Here is an 18198-nt window from a genome sequence, read left to right as displayed (position 1 = left end):
AAGCTGTTCTTGGTATCTGTAGTTGTTTTACCATATGGCACTGGGCTAATTTTATCTGTTCTTCCCTTGAGGTTTTTGTGAATTGACTACATTTTTAGAAATTTTTTAAAATAACTTTTTAAATGTCAAAGCTTTCTCAGTAGAATAAAATATGAGAAATTATATCAACATGAGAACAAGTTACATTAATAGAATTTTCCCCCAAAACTTAAGCATTCAAATTGAGTCTATACTTATTCCATATTATAAATTGGCATTAGTTGTATTCATGAAAGCCCTTTCTGATGCACAAAATAATCTCAGACATGAAGAGGTAAGTTAGTTCAGAGGGTGACTGAGGGTCTCTGTGTAGTTTTTCTCCTTCTAGAAAGGTCATCTCCGGCAAAACATGCAGTTCCTAAAGGAAAGCACAGGAAAGCTAAAGGAGATGGAAGATAGTCTCACATGTCAGCTAAGCCTATCAGTTCTGATCATCAGTGGGAGAACTCATGTCACTTTAACATTTAATAGTGACATCCTATAGAACAGTTGTAACATAACATGATAGAGAAAAAAAACCACCTAGATTTCAGAGTCAGAATTAGGTTTTCATTCTAGTTCTGAGATCAGTCCTGTGTTTCCTAAATTCTGTGTGACCTTAGGTCTCTCTATTAGAGAGGCCTAACTAGACTTATCTCAAGCCAACTGACACATTGTTTTCTCCTTCCTCCCTGGGAGCCCTGTGACTGTTCAGCCAGAGCTCAGCATGTGTGTTTAAGTGTCTGCCCAGTGAGGGCACCCAGATACCCAGGAAATCCCATGAGTGGTTAGCAGCCCCCTGCTGTCAAGTGACATTGTGGAAAACGGTGGAATGAGGCACTATAAGAATCAGTCCCTCCGCTGAAGCAACCATGAAGCTGGCAAGTCTGACAGAATCACCTTTTTCAAAACTCTGGAATTACGAAGTGATAAAAGCAGATTATGAACAGTATCGAATGATCCCATTTTTTGTTTTTAAAATAAGTGTATATGGTACAGACAAAACTCAATACATGTGAATAGTGATTCTCTCTAGCTAGTGGGAATACAATGATTACTTTGTTTACTATTCCTAAATTTCCTATAGTGAATGTGTATTTTGTAAAAACAAGTAGCAAAAGTAAAATAGAATAGCCTGACAGTTTCTCAGAAAGTTAAATATAGAACTCCATGTGACCCAGCAATACCACTCCTACATATATACCTGAGAGAAGTAAAAACATATATGAAAAACTTGCACATGAATGTTCATAGCAGCATGATTCATAATAGTCAAAAAGTGGAAACCACAAAGATGTTCTTCAGCTGATAAATGAATAAACAAAATGTGATATAGCCATACAGTAGAATATTATGTGGCAATAAGAATGAATGAAGTACCAGAGCATGCTACAACATGAATGACCCTCAGAAACATAATGCGAGGTGAAAGAAGCCAGACACAAAAAGCCACATATTCCATGGTAACTTTTATGTGTAACATCCAGAATAGGCAAATCTGTGAAGAGAGAAAGTCTCTGGTTGCCAGGGGCTGGAATAGACTAAAAATCACTAAATTACATACTTTAAAGGGGTGAATTTTATGGTGTGTGACTGATAGCTCATAAAATAATGCTTACAAAAAGTAAAATAGACACTATTAGCTACAAGACACTAGAATTTAAAAGAATATTTATGGAAAAGTAAAGTCTGATTTTTTTTACTAAACTCTGTAATTATAATTATGGATTTTAAAAAGGGTAGGTTTTGGCAGAGATTGTAAGTGACCATGTAGCTGTATCTCCATAGCCCTTTTTTTTAAAGTGAAATTTTGAGACATTTTAAACTGATAAGGAAGCTACTTGCTTTCACTACTAGAGTTTAGCTTTATATTTTTTTAATTATTTGTACTATTTTTGGAATTGTTGTATTTTTAAGGCTGAGTTATTCTAATGGGTTTCAGATATTTTTAAGTGAGAATGTACATACATACATGCTAATGTGTATGTGTTCTCTCAAGTAAGCTGCCATTTCTAGGTCTCATTTATGATGTATAAGTGATTTATGTTCTAGAAAAATATAAGCAATATAAATAGATCTCATTTCCCCTTTTATGATTTCCTTTTTTCCTGCTCTCACCCCCTTCCCACCCCTGGTCTTTATTCTCCAAAATTTAAAATGGGTTTAGGGAGTGTCATACCTTATTTTTAATTGATTCTTTCTGTATGCCCTTTATTGGGCACCTACTATGTGTTAAATCACTGTGCTAAATTAAAGATACAGAAATGAAATACCTGGTTCCAGATAGATAGAATTATACATCTTAGAGATACTCTCACAATAGTTGGGGGGCATTTAACCCAGAGAAGAGAGGTCAGCAGGACTTCTCTTTACCATCGATATAATTAGAAGGCTGATCTCTGACACCAGGTCACATCTATTATACATTTTTAGATAAATATTGGAAGTAGAGCTCATGCCTGGCTCTTAGCACATCCCACAACTATGCAAGCTCAGAAAAAAATCTTGAGAAAAGCAATAGGGATTTGTCCCCAAGACAGGTATATATATAAACCAAAAAACTTTTATTTATTTACTTTTGGAATTATATTTTATTGATTTTGCTATTACAACTGTCCTGATTGTTATGCCTTTGTCCCTCTCCACCCAGCATCCCCTACTCCCTCAGACAAACCCCGCACCATTGTTCAGGTCCATGGGTCATGAGTGTAAGCTCTTCCACTACTCCATCTCCTGTACTGTACTTTACGTCCCCATGGCTGTTCTGTAACTACCTATTTGTACTTCTTAGTTCCCTCACCCCTTCACCCATTCCCTGACACCCCTCCCATCTGGCAACCATCAAAATAAAAACCTTTTTCTTTAATTGGCATGAATACAATCAATACAGGTGCAAAGACTTTAGGTGGAAGTTTGGTTTCTACTTCCTTCACTGATTAACATCTTGAAGACCTTTTAAACCATCAGAACTTTTAGAGACTTTGCTTCCCTTAATATACCTACTAGATTACACACACACACACACCATGAACTTAAAGGAATTGCTGTTTTCATTGGTATTTTTAATGAAACTTTACCTTGCTTTCTATAGGACAGATAGATACTGGTATGGCCATATTGGTTCTTAAATATTGAAATTCACCTTTACTCACTGGTAAAGAGCTGATGCTATCAGACATCTGGATGCCTGGCCACAGAGTGTTCTCTCCCCGGGAACTCCAACTCTGCACCTCCCCACAATCCAACAACTAAAAGGTTATCCCCAGGCTTAGAATGAGGCCTTAAGGACCCTGCTTCTTTACTACTTGTGCATCTATCCCGATTGCTGATGCCTAACCATCCCCATTGTTCAATAATTTTGAATATTACCCTGACTTTCTGGCTGTTCCATAAATTATTACTGTTTCAACAGTATTTGTGTTCTGTCAACTACAGTATCACATGGCTGTAACTCACCTGCCATTGCTTATCTGTGTAGAACCAAAATCAGAGTTTTATTATTTTCTGAATAAGCCAGAGTACCATCATACTGTAACTCTAAGTTAGTGCTTTTTTTCTTTATTTTTCACAGTGTTGATGGCTTGGCCTAAATTCTGTGTTTTCTTATTGTTCCTTCTAGTTCGCTTTGCACCTTATAGACCTCCAGATATCTCCTTGAAGCCTCTGCTCTTTGAAGTGCCCAGCATCACTACAGAGTCAGTATTTGTTGGCCGGGATTGGGTTTTCCATGAAATAGATGCTCAACTTCAAAGTTCAAATGCCAACGTGAACCAAGGAGTAGTGATTGTAGGAAACATTGGGTTTGGCAAAACTGCCATCATCTCCAGGCTTGTGGCCCTCAGCTGCCACGGAACACGGATGAGACAGATCGCCTCGGACAGCCCACATGCTTCCCCGAAACGTACGTATTCCTTTTTAAAGAACTCCTTGCTTTGTAGCTCCAGAATTTTTTCCTGACATGTTTATATTGTCTCATGTCCTTTTATTTTCTGATCTGCAAAACCTGACTTGCATGTGAGGATCATTAATTCAGAGTTGAGGGAAAGACTATAATACTCTGTATACATTTGACCCATATATCCAACAATCACCTCAGTGTGACCGGGGCGGGGCGGGGTGGGGGGGAAGCTTTCAGAAAAAAATTTACGGCTCTTCCCTGCTGGCTATTTGGCTAGTCTGTCCTTTGGAAGATGACTACAGCAATTGCCTATAAGAGCCATTTGCATCCATCACTGTCAGCTTTACTTAGCCCGTGTGCATGTCTTCTTGTTACATGCCAGCACAATCTGTTAGTGGCCTTCATTTCCTTGCTATTGATGTTAGTATTGCACTGCTTGGGCTTGAACTTCACTGTGTCCTTGAAGGGTTTCTCCTGCTTTCTTGTGAGAAGATGCTGAAATCTCATTATCTATCCTTGCTTCTTTCATCCCAGGCAGGGCACAGCTTAACCATCACCATCAGGATCTTGTTTATTTATTTTTAAAATACTCATATGGTCCCTAATGCCAGGTACTGTCTGAGAGCTTAATAAATAATTGATTTATCCAATCCTCATCAAGCCAGTGTGGTTAGTCCAGTTACCTTCATCTCATAGATAAGCAATCTGAGGCTTAGAGCCATTCAGCAAGCCTCCTAGGTTTCATAACCAGTAAATGGTGAAACTAGAATTTAAGCCTGAGGAATCTGGTTTCAGAAGCCATTCTCTTACCCATTTTGTTCTTCTTTTTGTTAGAAATCACTTGAATAAAGGAGATAAAAGGAAATATATAGATGTTTCATACTGTGCATACTGTGTGTATAGAACCAGTCTACCTGGTTTCTGTTAGTTATAAGAGAACAAAAGAGGGAAAAAACAAAACTATTGCTGTTAGTCTAGCTCAGTCTAGCTCTCCACGAGTTTTCAGAACAGCAACACTAGAAATGGTTTGAGAACATAGTCATTACAGAGTCTAGCACAGTGCCGAAACTCAACAGGAATTCACTGAACATCCACCACACATCCTGACTGCCTGTTGAAATTAATTAGTAGTCCCATGTCATTAAGTAGACAGATTGCCTTAGGTAAATTATGGATATCTAATATGTAGAAGAACTAGAGTCTAGAAAGAAAACCGGTTGAATCAAGAGTCCTTATTTACAGGGTATGGTAAAAATAGCTGTGAAAGAGTTACTGAGTAATGGCATGCTTCGTTTCCACAGGAAGACTGTCTGACGTGGGTTGGCACAGTGTCATGGTCATCAAGCGCCCAGAGTTTGATTCCCCAACTCTCAAATTGACTGTACTTGTAACTTTGAGAATTTTACTTTAATTCATTAAACTCAGTTTTTTCATTTGTAAAATGAGAAAGTGGGACTAGGTGATCTTTAAGATTCGTTCCTATGCTAAAATTCTGTGACTCTAAGAACATCTTCATGGTTGAAAGTACTTTTCCACACCAATTCCAGTATTTTTCTTTGAGTGCTTAAGTATCACACCAAACTACTTATCTGAGTAAGCCAAGAGTTTAACTATTTGAGTGTCAGGAAGAAAAGCAGATAGCTAATGGCTCTGAGACTCCTCTGTCACTTTTGCAGATAACAGAATGGTAGAATCATGCATGACAGAGGATAAGTGCCAAGGGCAAGAAGAGCTGCTTTCACAGAAAGCAGAAGTACCTGGGAGTTCATCCCCCCGACCCTGCAAAGTCTGGGAGAGCAAGAGTTAATAGCAAACAGCCCATGTGCTCCCCAAAGCAGAGTTTCTTTCAAGGTAGCTTAATAAATTCTAATATCCATTGTCTTTTATCCCCAGAGGAACTCCCAAAATAACTGGCCACTCTCATTCATGAGCTAAATGTCCATGTGTTGAGACTGCAGATTTGGCCTGATAGTTAGCTTTCAAAACTTGAAAAGTTATCAAAAGAAGTAGAATATGTGGTTATGTATTTATCAGAATTACCCAGGGCCAGCAGTTGCCTTGAACAAAATAATTTGTGTTATAATCTCTTGATGGCCAAGCTATAGTCTACCTCTGCCATCTTAACCAAACCACTAGTCCTTAAGAAGAGTCAAGATAAGTGACTGATGTGAAGTGCAAGCAGTTTTCAGCATTAATCTGTTTGTGTATGAGCTGGCACTGAAATGTTGCTGGCAGTAGCAGAATAAGAATGATGTCTATATAGAGAGTTGGCTTAATATTTTACAGAGGTTCATTTACATTAAGCTTGGATAAGTTTATTTGGAATGCCACCGGCTCTCCTAACCCTCAGTCAGTGATACCAGTGATGTATTTGTTGTAATGAAAACAAGTGGAAAATTTTGGAGCAACCCCCATCTCTGCGTCATCTGTCGTTCGTTCTTCTGGCCCTTCCTCCTCCGCACTGAGCAGCACTGCTGTAGATGTGAGCAGTTTAGCCTACAGTACTGCATTGCCTGGCTCTGCCTTCCCCCACAGACACTCAGCCCCCCGCTCGCCCCCTCCTTGTCATTTCCCTGGGAAGTTATGAAAAGCTGTCAAGGCAGACACTAGCCTGTCATCTTGCTTTCCGCCTACACCCCTTCCCAAACCTGACTCCCCTCAGTCTCCCCAACCACCACCATCAACCACCCCGCAATACATACACACAAAGAGCAAAAACATTTTGTGAAAATAGACCTATTGTATAATTTAGACATTATTACATTAACTACAGCATACTCAATACAGTAGTTAGGGAAGCTTGGTCTGATACAAGGCCATATTTTCCTATCACTAAAAGTTTCAGTGTAGTTATTATTTGGGTTTGACATTTGCCAACAGCTGCCAAGCCCCCCAAGCATCTGTTCAATACATAACCACTATCTTCCCTACTCTGCTCATTTCAGGAGCCTATTTTGCCAGTTTGCTGTGCACACTGATTTCCTATTAACTTTTATTTCTACTGTTTCTGAATGCCAAACAGAAAGAAAAGACATGGACAAAAAAGAAGGCATATTTAAAAGGAAACAGCTAGAAGACAGGGTATTTGTAATTCACTAATTACCCACAAAAATCACATACCAAATACAGGGGAATGGGGTGAAGACAGGGAGTGAACAACAGAAGTAATACAGTGACAGTCACTGAACTTGACCTCAGCTGACACATTTCTTCAAGCTTTTTTCACTGCCATCTCCCACACCTGCTCTTCTGCAGTTTTTCAGAATTCTGTCCAGTGAATCACTAAAACCAGGGAATTGACTCTGCCAGTTGGAAGGAAGACGGCACAGTTAGTCCTGCTGGTAGGGAGTTAAAAGAGAACTATCCTCCCTAATTCCTCCTCCTTTTCAGTACCTGTTGACCATCAAAGAACAGTCTACTTATTTTTGGTACTCATTTTAAAGTATGATCTGTATTCACAAATATAATCTGTACTTTCTAGTAGTAGGGAAGACATTTTCTAAATAGCATGAACAAATGAAATTGTTTAAAAAAAAACAGCTTTGTTAGGCTATAATTCACATACCATACAGTTCACCCCTTTGAACTGTTGAAGTCAATGTTTTTTAAATATATTTGGAGTTGTATAGCAATCAATATTAGATTGCTTATGTTAAATCTGATATTAGAACATTTCCATCCTCTTGCAAGAACTCATGCCTTTACCAGTCTCCATTCTCCCCTTAATTCCCTGCCTACACCTGTAGGTAACCACTAATTTACTTTTTGTCCATATAAACTCTGTTTTCTGGGCATTTCATATAAAGAGAATTATACAGCATATGGCCTTTTGTAACTGGCTTCTCCAAGTGAGTGTAGTATTTTCAAGGGTTATCTAGATTGTAGCATAGTTCAGTATCTCATTGGCTTTTATTGTCCAGTAGTAATCCATTGTATGGATATACCACATTTTAACCATTCATAAGCTGTCCTAGATGGGCATTTAGGTTGTTTCCACTTTTTGGCTGTTGCAAATATTTGTGTACAAGTTTGTGTGGACATATGTTTTTATTTCTCTTGAGTACATACCCAGGAGTAGAACTGCTGGATCATAGAACAAATGGAGTTGAACCAATCTTCCTTTAGTTCAGAATTTTGATTGTCTGATGTAAACATCTCATCTTTTTAATCCAGATGTGGATGCCAACAGAGAGCTGCCACTCACACAGCCACCTTCAGCCCACTCATCCATCACCAGTGGAAGCTGTCCAGGAACTCCGGAAATGCGCAGGCGGCAGGAGGAAGCTATGCGGAGACTAGCCTCACAGGTACAATACTATTCCCAGGTTGTAGGCATGCTGGTTTCATTTTAGTATCAAGGGGGCAAAGGTAGGGAGACCATAGGCAAAGTGAACAAAAATATGAACAGGTATACCATGAAAACATGGAGAAAAGTGTTTTTTTCTTTGCTGTTCCTAGAAAAATACCTTATTATTACAGACCCAGAACCTTACAGTTGCAAAGGAATGAATAGATAAGGAAGTTGAGACTCAGTGAAGTTATATGGTTTATCCAGGGTCACAGTATAAATAATAAATAGTTCTTATTTTCATTCCTAATTCAAAATTTGTCCTGCTACACTATACTGTCTGTAACATTTTTATATGTTTGTGTTTTAGATTTCTATTTTTATCAAAGCAATGCATGCACATAGTTTAGAAAATGAAATAATACTCAGAGACATAATAAAAACCTACCATTCCTTCCACCCCTCATCCCACCCTCTCTGCAAAGGCAGCCACTTTCAGCTCTTTGGACTGTTTCTCTGATCTGTACCTTCATATTTCTAATCAACACTTATATACTGCTGTAACTTATTTTTAGCAGTTTTATACATTATATATTGCTTCTTATTATGGATGATTTTAGCTCTTTTATCTTCTTTCCTCCCTCCTTCATCTCAGTGCAGTTTTATCATGATTTTTTACTGAATCCATATTGTAGTATTTTCAGTACTCCTACAATGCAAATATGGCTCACTGTGGACCTGGATAACAACTAAGGATAACAATTTCCTTCTTGAGCAGTTCTGTTTTTCCTGGATTTATGAAATGGCTCATTTTTAAATTTGCTTATTTTTCTTCAGACCTAAGGCTAAGTCATTCCATAACCCTTAACAGTCTTGTAAAATAACTCTCAGTACAATTTTCCACATCAGTTGCATGTTTTGCCCCAGAGACACCCTCCCCAGAGCCCTCCATTGAGCTCAGTCTGGACCCGTGCTGCTCCAGGCCCACTGCCCGTTGTCATCCTCGAAATTCTCACCACCTGTTTTGTGTTTTTAATCCTCGTCGTCGTCTTTCTTGGTTTCTATTTCTCACTTTGGTGGAGCACATCCTCCAGTAGTTTCCAAATGCATAGAAAGAATGCATAGGAGGTAAGTTTGTTGAGACTTAATGTTTCTAAAAGCAACTTTATTTCATTCTTATATTCACTATTTGTTTGACATAGTATACAATTCTAAGTTAATTATTTTCCCTCCCTGGCTGGTGTAGCTCAGTGGATTGAGGGTGGGCTGTGAACCAAAGCATCACAGGTTCAATTCCCAGTCAGGGCACATGCCTGGGTTGCAGGCCAGGTCCCCAGTGGGGCCATGTGAGAGGCAACCACACATTGATGTCTCTCTCTTTCTCCCTCCTTTACTGTCTCTAAAAATAAATAAATAAAATATATTTTTTTAATTATTTTCCCTCAAATTTTTGAAGACATTGCTCCATTTTCCTGAACTTCCAATATTGCTATTAAATAATATGGTGATATTCTTACTTCTAATCCTTTATATATAGCTTTCCTTTCAACTTTTTTCTTTCATAGTACCCTCTATTTATCACCATTGTTTTGGGTCTTTCATTTATTTTCTTGGTACCTAGCAAACTGAAGATATTTTAGATTCTGGAAATTGGTTTAGTTTTATTATTAATAATTTTCTCAACCCTGACTGGTATGGTTCAGTGGGCTGGGCATTGCCCTACAAACCAAAAGTTCTCCGGTTTGATTCCTGGTCAGGGCACATGCCTTGGTTGTGGGCCAGGTCCCCAGTTGGGGGGCATGCAAAAGGCAACCCATTGATGTTTCTCTTGCACATACATGTTTCTCTACCTCTCTTTCTCCCTTCCTTCCCCTTTCTCTAAAAATAAATAAATAAATTTTTTAAAATGATAATTTTCTCATACCATTTCCTCTGTTTTCTCCTTGTATAATTCCTTTTAATCAAAAAGTAGATTTATACTGGTACTCTAGTTTTCTTAACTTTTCTCTCCTGTTTTCTATACTTTTGTTTTTCTGTTTTGGTTTTTGATCTACCATTAAGAGATTTCCTCAACATTATCTTCCAACATTTTCACAAAAAACTTTTCTTGGCTATCATAGGTTTAATTTCTAATAACTTTTTTCTCTCTCCAGTTGTTCCCTTTTATTTTATCTTGTTCTTGTTTTATTAATACAGTTTATCTCTTTAATAATTAGGCACTGAAAAACTGTTTGGAAATTTGTGTGTCTAGAGATCTCAACTATAGAGCATTAAGATGACCCACCAAACTTTATTGGAAATTCCCAAAAGTCAGTGTCAATCAGTTTTTTGTGTGTGTGTGTGTTGTTCATTCTCTTTAGCAAAGAATCCATCAATCGCCCTTGAGGCTATATATCCTGGGTGCCAGAATTCTGGAGCTAGGCATAAGAAGGCTGGAGTTACACCATTCATTATGGAGGCTTTTACTTCAGCCCCTTGTTTTTAGTCCTGAACTTATCTCTACTTGCTCTGTGTGTGGTGTCCCTAAGTATAGATTGTCTTTGGTTTAGTTTTTTTAGTGAATAAAATTCTCTTTCCTTTGGGTGGCGAGGAAGGTAGTCACCTGCTGGGCAGAATGGGAATGGGTATCTGGGGATCTAACTGCTCCTGATTAAACTTCAGATAATTCCTGTGTTTTCAACTCCCTTCCTTGACCCCATCTTCCATAGTTCCTGGTATTTCTAACTCCTTTGCTTTTCTGAAGTTTTACAGATGATTTGACTTATTTCTGTTAATACCTCGAGGCAGCTTTCATTTGACCTCCTTCTGTCTGTTAAGTCACTTAGGAATCATACATACAGGTTCCATATTTATATGTTATAATCTGAGGCTATAAATACAGATCCCTATAGATGGAGTTTGCATTTCTCTTATTGCCCCTCTTATTTTTTGAGGATTTTCAAGAGAAGAACAGAATGTAAAATATCTGTCTCCAGTACCTAAAGCAGTCTCTTTATTATGGTTAATTAGTAATGAGGAACAGAGTCATCTGCAATATCATAAGATTCTAATAAAATCCTTCCGGCTCAGAGCTAGAAACAGCATGTTTCCTCCAACTGCATTTCTAATCGTCCCCACTTACAGGCCTGCATCTATGAGTGGGCTTACGAAAACAGTCTAGGGTTTCCCTCATATTCATCACTAACTCAGTGCAACTTTATAGGATCTCTCTTCTTTTTATAAATAGTTCCTACAGATGCTTCAGCCTCTTCTTTAGAACAGTCAGAATAAATGTCATCTTAGAAATAGATGAATGTCGAAAGCTTCCATCATCACAGCCATGCATGTATTCATTTAGAATGTAGGTTTGGGACACCTATGATGTGAGACTAAAGTTAAAGCAGTGAATAAAACAGACACAGTCCTTGATGTTATGTAACCCACATTCTCATGCTGGGAGGAGATCAGTAAACAAACAAATATATAATACATCAGATGGTGAAGAGTGCTCAGAGAAGCTCAGAAAATTAAGTTTCCCTACATTGTCACTCATCAAGAGAAAAAGTTTCAAAATGTTTATGTTCAATATTTGGAAAATGTTAAATATTTTGTTAGTGGGATATTAGTTATTATACCTATTTGAAAAGTTATCACATTTTAAATTCCATGACTGTGTATTTCCTAAGCAAAATATAAATAAATTTTTTGTACCCAGAGATGGGCTTTTTTATACTTACAATAAACATTGCATAAAAAATAGCTCCTTAGATTAAAATTGATGTTCACATTCAATATTTGGAAAATGTTAAATATTTTAAGTAGAAAATTAGTGATTGTTTATACTTACTGAAGGAACATATGAGGTCTGTCCGGAAAAAGCCCAGCCATTGTTAATATAATGAGAATAGCCTGTATGACATCGATGTAACCTGGCAGCCAAGGAAAGTGGACTGGATTACACATGAGTGAACAAAGACAACTTCCCTGTACTAGTCAATAGAGGTGATAGATGTCGTTGCGTGAGCATTTGTACTGTGTGGCTATCTCATTCAGAATGACTGAGCAAGTAAAGCAATGAATATGCATCAAATTTTGCATTAAGCTTTGAACATCACTCCACATAAACTATTTGGATGATTCAGAAGGCCACAGCTATGGGCAACTGGTGACTGGCAGTTTCATCATGACACCATACCCACTCATGCATCATGTCTTGTGCAGTTTTTTTGGCAAAACATCAAATCAGCCAGTGACTCCCCTCCCTCCGCCCCCGCAGCCCAGATTTGGTGCCTTGTGACTTCTGGCTTTTCCCAAAACTAAAATCACCTTTGAAAGGGAAGAAATTTCAGGCCATTGATGAAATTCAGGAAAATATGACAGGGCAAGCGATGGCAATTGGGAGAACTATATGAGGTCCCAAGGTGCCTACTTTGAATGGGACTGAGGTGTCATTGTGCTATGTACAGTGCTTCTTGTATCTTCTATCTTTTTCAGTAAATGTCTCTATTTTTCACATTACATGGCTATATACCTTCTAGACAGACCTCATATTTTAAATTTCATGATTATTTCTTCCTTAAGCAAAATATATAAATACACCCATTTGCACCTAGTGATGGGATATTTTAAGTTTATTCTAAGCATTGTATAAGGGAATGGCCCCTTAGATTAAGATTGTATATTATCCCAGTAATTGTGCCACATGTTACAGTTCAAGTGTACACGTTTGTACTGTAGAAGCATAGAGCAGAAATCAGTAATGTTGCTTCTTATCTATAACAAACCAGTAAGCAGAAATTCTTTTTAATAAGATTTCCAAATCAATTAGTACTTTAATGAAGTAAGCTAACGTGTGAAAATTAAGTATCCTTGAAAAACTTCTTGATTTGATGAAGTTATTAGTGTCAATTTTTGTATAACAATGTCATTGCTATTTTGTAGTATTCTCTCTGTTTCTTGTGCTGCTACTTAATTGAGAACACTGAAGAGTTTTTGCCACAACTTTAGAACAGTTTTATCTGTTGAAGAAACTCCTTCCAGTTGAAGCAACAGATTTTGCTAGGCTGGCATCTCTTAAATGTATTCCAGTTAATATTACGTATTTTTTCTAAAGGATATAATCACAGTAGAGGGCCACAGAGATCTCATTCAGGGCCTTTCCCGGATAGCTTTTCCAGGTTTTGAATCAGTTAGCTTCAAGTGGTCGAACACACAGGATTCACCAGACAAAGAGAGGCTGGTTTAATGAGTGTTGAACTTGGTACTATTTATGTTGTATTTGTTATTTCATTTCATCGTTCTCACCTTAACCATGTGAGGTGGTCATTATTATCCACTACCACACTATTTTGATTAAAGAGGTTTTATAGTATGCTTCCATTTCTGGTAATCAGGACCCTGTTATTTACTTAGTTGTGGTGAGTTTTGGGTAATGTTAAGCTTTGTTATAATTCAAGATCTAAATAGCTGCATGCCACAGATTTTTATTTCTATTCACTTATAGATCACTGATTACCAAGAAGCTTAGGGCCAATACCAAATACAAACTTTAAGGACAAGCGACTATTTTACTTAGTTCATTTGCAATTCCTAGAGAAGTAGGTCTGGCACAGTATAACAGCCCAGGTGCATTTAATCCAGAGATTATTGTCTCAGAGAACTGGTGGTATTTCAAACTCTCTACCAAAATTCATTTCTGGACACATGAAACTGATTCTAATTTGACCTAATAAGTTGATTGGGGACCATTACTATGAATAAGCACTCAGTTGAATGTCCCAAGATTTCCTAATGGAAAATACTGACATTTATATTTATTCAGTAAATATTAATTGAACTTTCATTAAATACAAACATAAAATAAATAACAGGTATGGCTTCACAGTCTAGCAGGAAAGAGAGGCAGTTAAACAGGTGATAATAATAGTTAATAAGCACTATGAGACAGAGATTCCTCAAAAAATTAAAAATAGAATTGTCATGTGGTCCGACAATTTAACTTCTGAGTAAAAAAAAAATCAGTATCTTGAAGAGATATTTGCACGTACACACAAACACCATGTTTAAAATGGTCCTCAAATATTTGGAAATATATTCAGACTCACAATTAGAGAAATGTAAACTAAAACAACACTGAGGTGTCATTTTCACCTATCAATACATTCTACTGACAAGGCTGTTGGAAAATAGACATCCCCATACTGGTGGGAATGAAAACTGGTACAACCCTTCTAGAAGAAAACTTGGCAGTACTAAACAAAATTTTTTTGACCCAGCACCCCAGTTCTAGGAATCTACCCTAAAGAGACAAAAATATGAAGGGGGACCCAAAAAACCCAGAATTTATTTATAAAATATTATGTGTTTATTCTTACATGTTTAAACTTTAGTTACATTCAAAACATTCTCCATTTGATATAATACACCTATCAAGACATTTTTTCTACTGCTCAAAACAGTTTTTGAACTCATGAATTGTGATGCCTTTAGTGCTTCTGCCATTTTTTATTTCACTTCTTCCACATCGGCAAAACATTTCCCTTTGAGGACTTTTTTCATCTGGAGAAACAAAACAATAGTTATTTGGGGCAAGATCTAGTGAATAGGGAGGGTGGGGCACAAGGGTCATGCATTTTTGGTTAAAAACTGCCGAATACTTACCACAGTATGGGCAGGTGCACTCACAAATCACCCTTCATGAAATGGGCAAATGCATTGAAAGAGTCTTCAAAAAAATTCACTGGCTAGGAGAGGGATATAAGGGACTAAATGGTAGTGGAAAAAACAGACAATAAGATTAAATTTAAAAAATCTACCGAAGCCAAACACAACCTCTCACAACAACACCAGCTGGCACACTAATACAGAAGGGTTACTAGAACACTCACCTAGCAGGGGAAGCCTGTACTATAAGGAGTCTGCCCTCTAGAAGATAATTCCAGTTGGGTTTCTGCTGGTATATGTAATAACATTTCCTACATTCAATTTTTTTATGCTTAATGATAGGGATTTCAAGTTGTTTTTTCAAGTGATATTTCCAGCATTTGTTAAAGAGCTAGGATGACCACACCTACAGGCTAGGAGTCTGTTCAAAGCAGGCCACTTTAATGGATGACTGTTCTCTGAGAGATGATTGAAGAGCTGGAGTCCCAATAGTATATCTAGGAGTGCTCTTAGAACAAATTTCAAATGCCTATAGGCACAAAGCTAGTGGCTGAAAAAGAGAATAGATAGAACCTTGATGATGACAGTGATGATGATGGAGAGGAAGAGGAAAAGGAGGAAGGCAATGATGATGAGGTAACTATGCACATACTATGTGCTGAGCACCATGCCAGGTGCTTTCCATATATTCCAGCTGAATCTCCGCTGCCAATTTTGAGTTATCTACACAGTCTATCACTTTTGTGGGTACTACTGAACAACAGAATGGTCTGGTAGATTAAACTACCCTCTGCTCTTACACTTTAGGCAAAGAGTAAGCTCTGTAAATGCAAACAAACAGAAGCCCAGAGTTTAAAACTCCAGGTTCTACCCAGACAGCCCATACCCTAGATGATATTAAGACTCATACATTTCTAAGTTCTTCGAATTTAAGACCTGCACCTCACAAAAATCTCACTCCTTTACTTCTTCCTGTTACCTGATTTTGATCCTCTTGTCTCAAAGTGCTCAGAAAATATTTAATAATTCTTAAATCTGAATTATTTTATCTTTATAGCAGAGCCATAGGCTGTTTATAGCAGAACTATAATTTAGTGATGACTTATATGTGTTTGTTGAGGCTAACATGGTTTTTCTCTGAATATTTTATTCCTAATGTTTTGTCATTAGATCAGATTCTTTTCTGTAGTGCTCCATGCTGAATAAATATTAGATCAATGTAAATATTTATTCTCAGGCTTGCTTCCTATTATGACCCAGAGGGAAAACTCAGTTATCAAATTATAAATATTGATGGTAATTATGATATCTTATGTATACAGTAAAATGTTATCAAATTTCTCATCTTAGATAAGCAGGTTCTGAGTTAGCAGCTTTTATTTTTACTTGAAAAGGTTAAGGAATGGGAAGACAGTAGACCATGTTAGAGAATTTGCAAATAATAACCATGGCTATTATTCTTGCTACTGATAAACCTGTCTGCATTCTCATCTTTCTTTTGTAGGTGGTAGCCTATCACTATTGCCAAGCAGATAATGCCTACACCTGCCTGGTGCCAGAATTTGTCCACAACGTTGCTGCCCTGCTCTGCCGCTCACCCCAGCTGGCGGCCTATCGGGAGCAGCTTCTTCGGGAGCCTCACCTACAGAGCATGCTGAGCCTTCGGTCCTGTGTTCAGGACCCCATGGCCTCTTTCCGGAGGGGAGTCCTGGAGCCCCTGGAGAATCTCCACAAAGGTACAGATGAGGTACAAAGAAGGTGAAAGGTGAAGGCTTTGAGCCCACATTCACCTGGAGCATCTTACCAGAAGTGATTTTTTTTATCACATTGCCAAAACTAAATGTTCCGTAGCTGATACCCTAAAGTATATAATTAACACGTAAAAGATTTTACTTGAAAAACAAAAATACTTACAGGAAGTACTGCTTCCTCCTTTCTTTACAAAAATTCTCATTATCATTTCCAAATATAATGCATTTTTCTTATACTAAAAATAGTAGAGCTTTCAGTCCTTTCTGTGCAGTTCAAATAAATCAGTAATGCAGTGGCTCCAACTCAGTGTCATGAAGCTTCCATGGTTAGAAACCTCCTCAGCCTTTGTGTTTAATGCTTTTTATTGCTCTACGCTTCAGGTCAAAGAAAATGGCAGCCCTGGTTGCACAACTCTGTGTTTACTAATAATCACTTAATTGTCCACTAAAAGGTATAAAGATTTTTTTAATGGGAGGAGGGGGTAAAATGGAATCCTTCTCCCTCTCACGCTTATGCCTTTCTTCCTCTTTTCCTCGGCATCTCTGTTGTTGGTTGTGGCCTAAGTACAACCGTCTTCTCCTTTACCTATCTCTGCCTCGTCCCCTTAACAATGTTTTGCCAATTCTGGAACATAAAGAAAAAGATCTGAGTAAGCATGAGATTCCTGAGCAACCCTGTTTATTCCTGGGAGGCTTATTTACCTTTCCTGAGGGTTTTGGAGATGCTCATTAGAAAGAACAAGTGATTATAATGTGTTCTTCTGGTTACTGTCTTCAGTTATTTCAGTTTCCATGTGGGTCACTCAGATATCAGAATTTTTCTCCTCAACTCTGATGATCTCGGTCTATATCTCTACTGCCTATTAGCTTTACTGTACCCTAGACTTCTTTAAATCTTGAAATCTCTCCATAATATATTTAAGTATTTTCTGTACATTGAAGTTTCTCAGTCACTAATATAAAATGAAAGGTCATACTAATTTGTTATCATCACTAAAAGAAAGATAATGAACATGTAATGTGCACCTTTTCTGAACAAAACTGTTGTCAGACATGAGCTTTCTTTTCACTTTTGATCATTTCTGTACAATATATAGAATGCACTGTAATTCAGTTCTGACTTTGGTACTTACTACCATCTATTCTCATGCTGTTTCTCTAATTCTTATTTTTCTCAGGTACCTACTTAGTATCTTAGGGTGGGACTAGTAAGGAAGACAGTTCAAGTATTTGTTAAGTGTACATGTAAGTGAGGGCAATGGGGAATCCCTGGCAAGTTTATAAATATAGTTGTAGTTTTACGTATACTTATATGTAAAATTTAGATAGATTGTCTCTCCTACTTCTTTAATGTTAAAGTATTTTTTATTCTATGAAATAATGGTGATAGTCGACAGTAGTTGTATTTTAAATATTCTTACATTTAAATATGTAAGTAGCAATTTTTAAAACTGCATTTGTCTGTAAACTCTTATAAAAGCTACTGAATTAAAGTTTGTGTTTAAATAATCCACAATAGTTTAAAAATGAACATGTAGGAGCATTCTTACAAAGCTGCTTGCATTTGAAAGGCACAATCTAAAGAGCATTAAGGTCTTACC

The 18198-nt window shown here is 37.4% G+C and overlaps 1 protein-coding gene across 3 annotated transcripts in view; it reads left to right on the top strand.

Moving 5' to 3' along the window:
- TANC2 (tetratricopeptide repeat, ankyrin repeat and coiled-coil containing 2) overlaps positions 1-18198 on the top strand; it is a 317432-nt gene that overhangs the window by 232987 nt on the left and 66247 nt on the right. For all 3 annotated transcript variants that reach the window (XM_045836187.1, XM_045836186.1, XM_045836185.1), the window contains 3 exons: positions 3638-3919; positions 8090-8223; positions 16351-16582. In XM_045836187.1, the coding sequence (XP_045692143.1) occupies positions 3638-3919; positions 8090-8223; positions 16351-16582 (648 nt within the window). The remainder of the gene's footprint in view (positions 1-3637; positions 3920-8089; positions 8224-16350; positions 16583-18198) is intronic.

This window comes from Phyllostomus hastatus, unplaced genomic scaffold (genome assembly GCF_019186645.2).
Source record: "Phyllostomus hastatus isolate PE091 unplaced genomic scaffold, TTU_PhHast_1.1 phas_contig_210, whole genome shotgun sequence".
Lineage (NCBI taxonomy): Eukaryota > Metazoa > Chordata > Mammalia > Chiroptera > Phyllostomidae > Phyllostomus > Phyllostomus hastatus.
The sequence above is the reverse complement of the archived record's forward strand: the minus strand, read 5'-3'. Positions and strand labels throughout refer to the sequence as shown.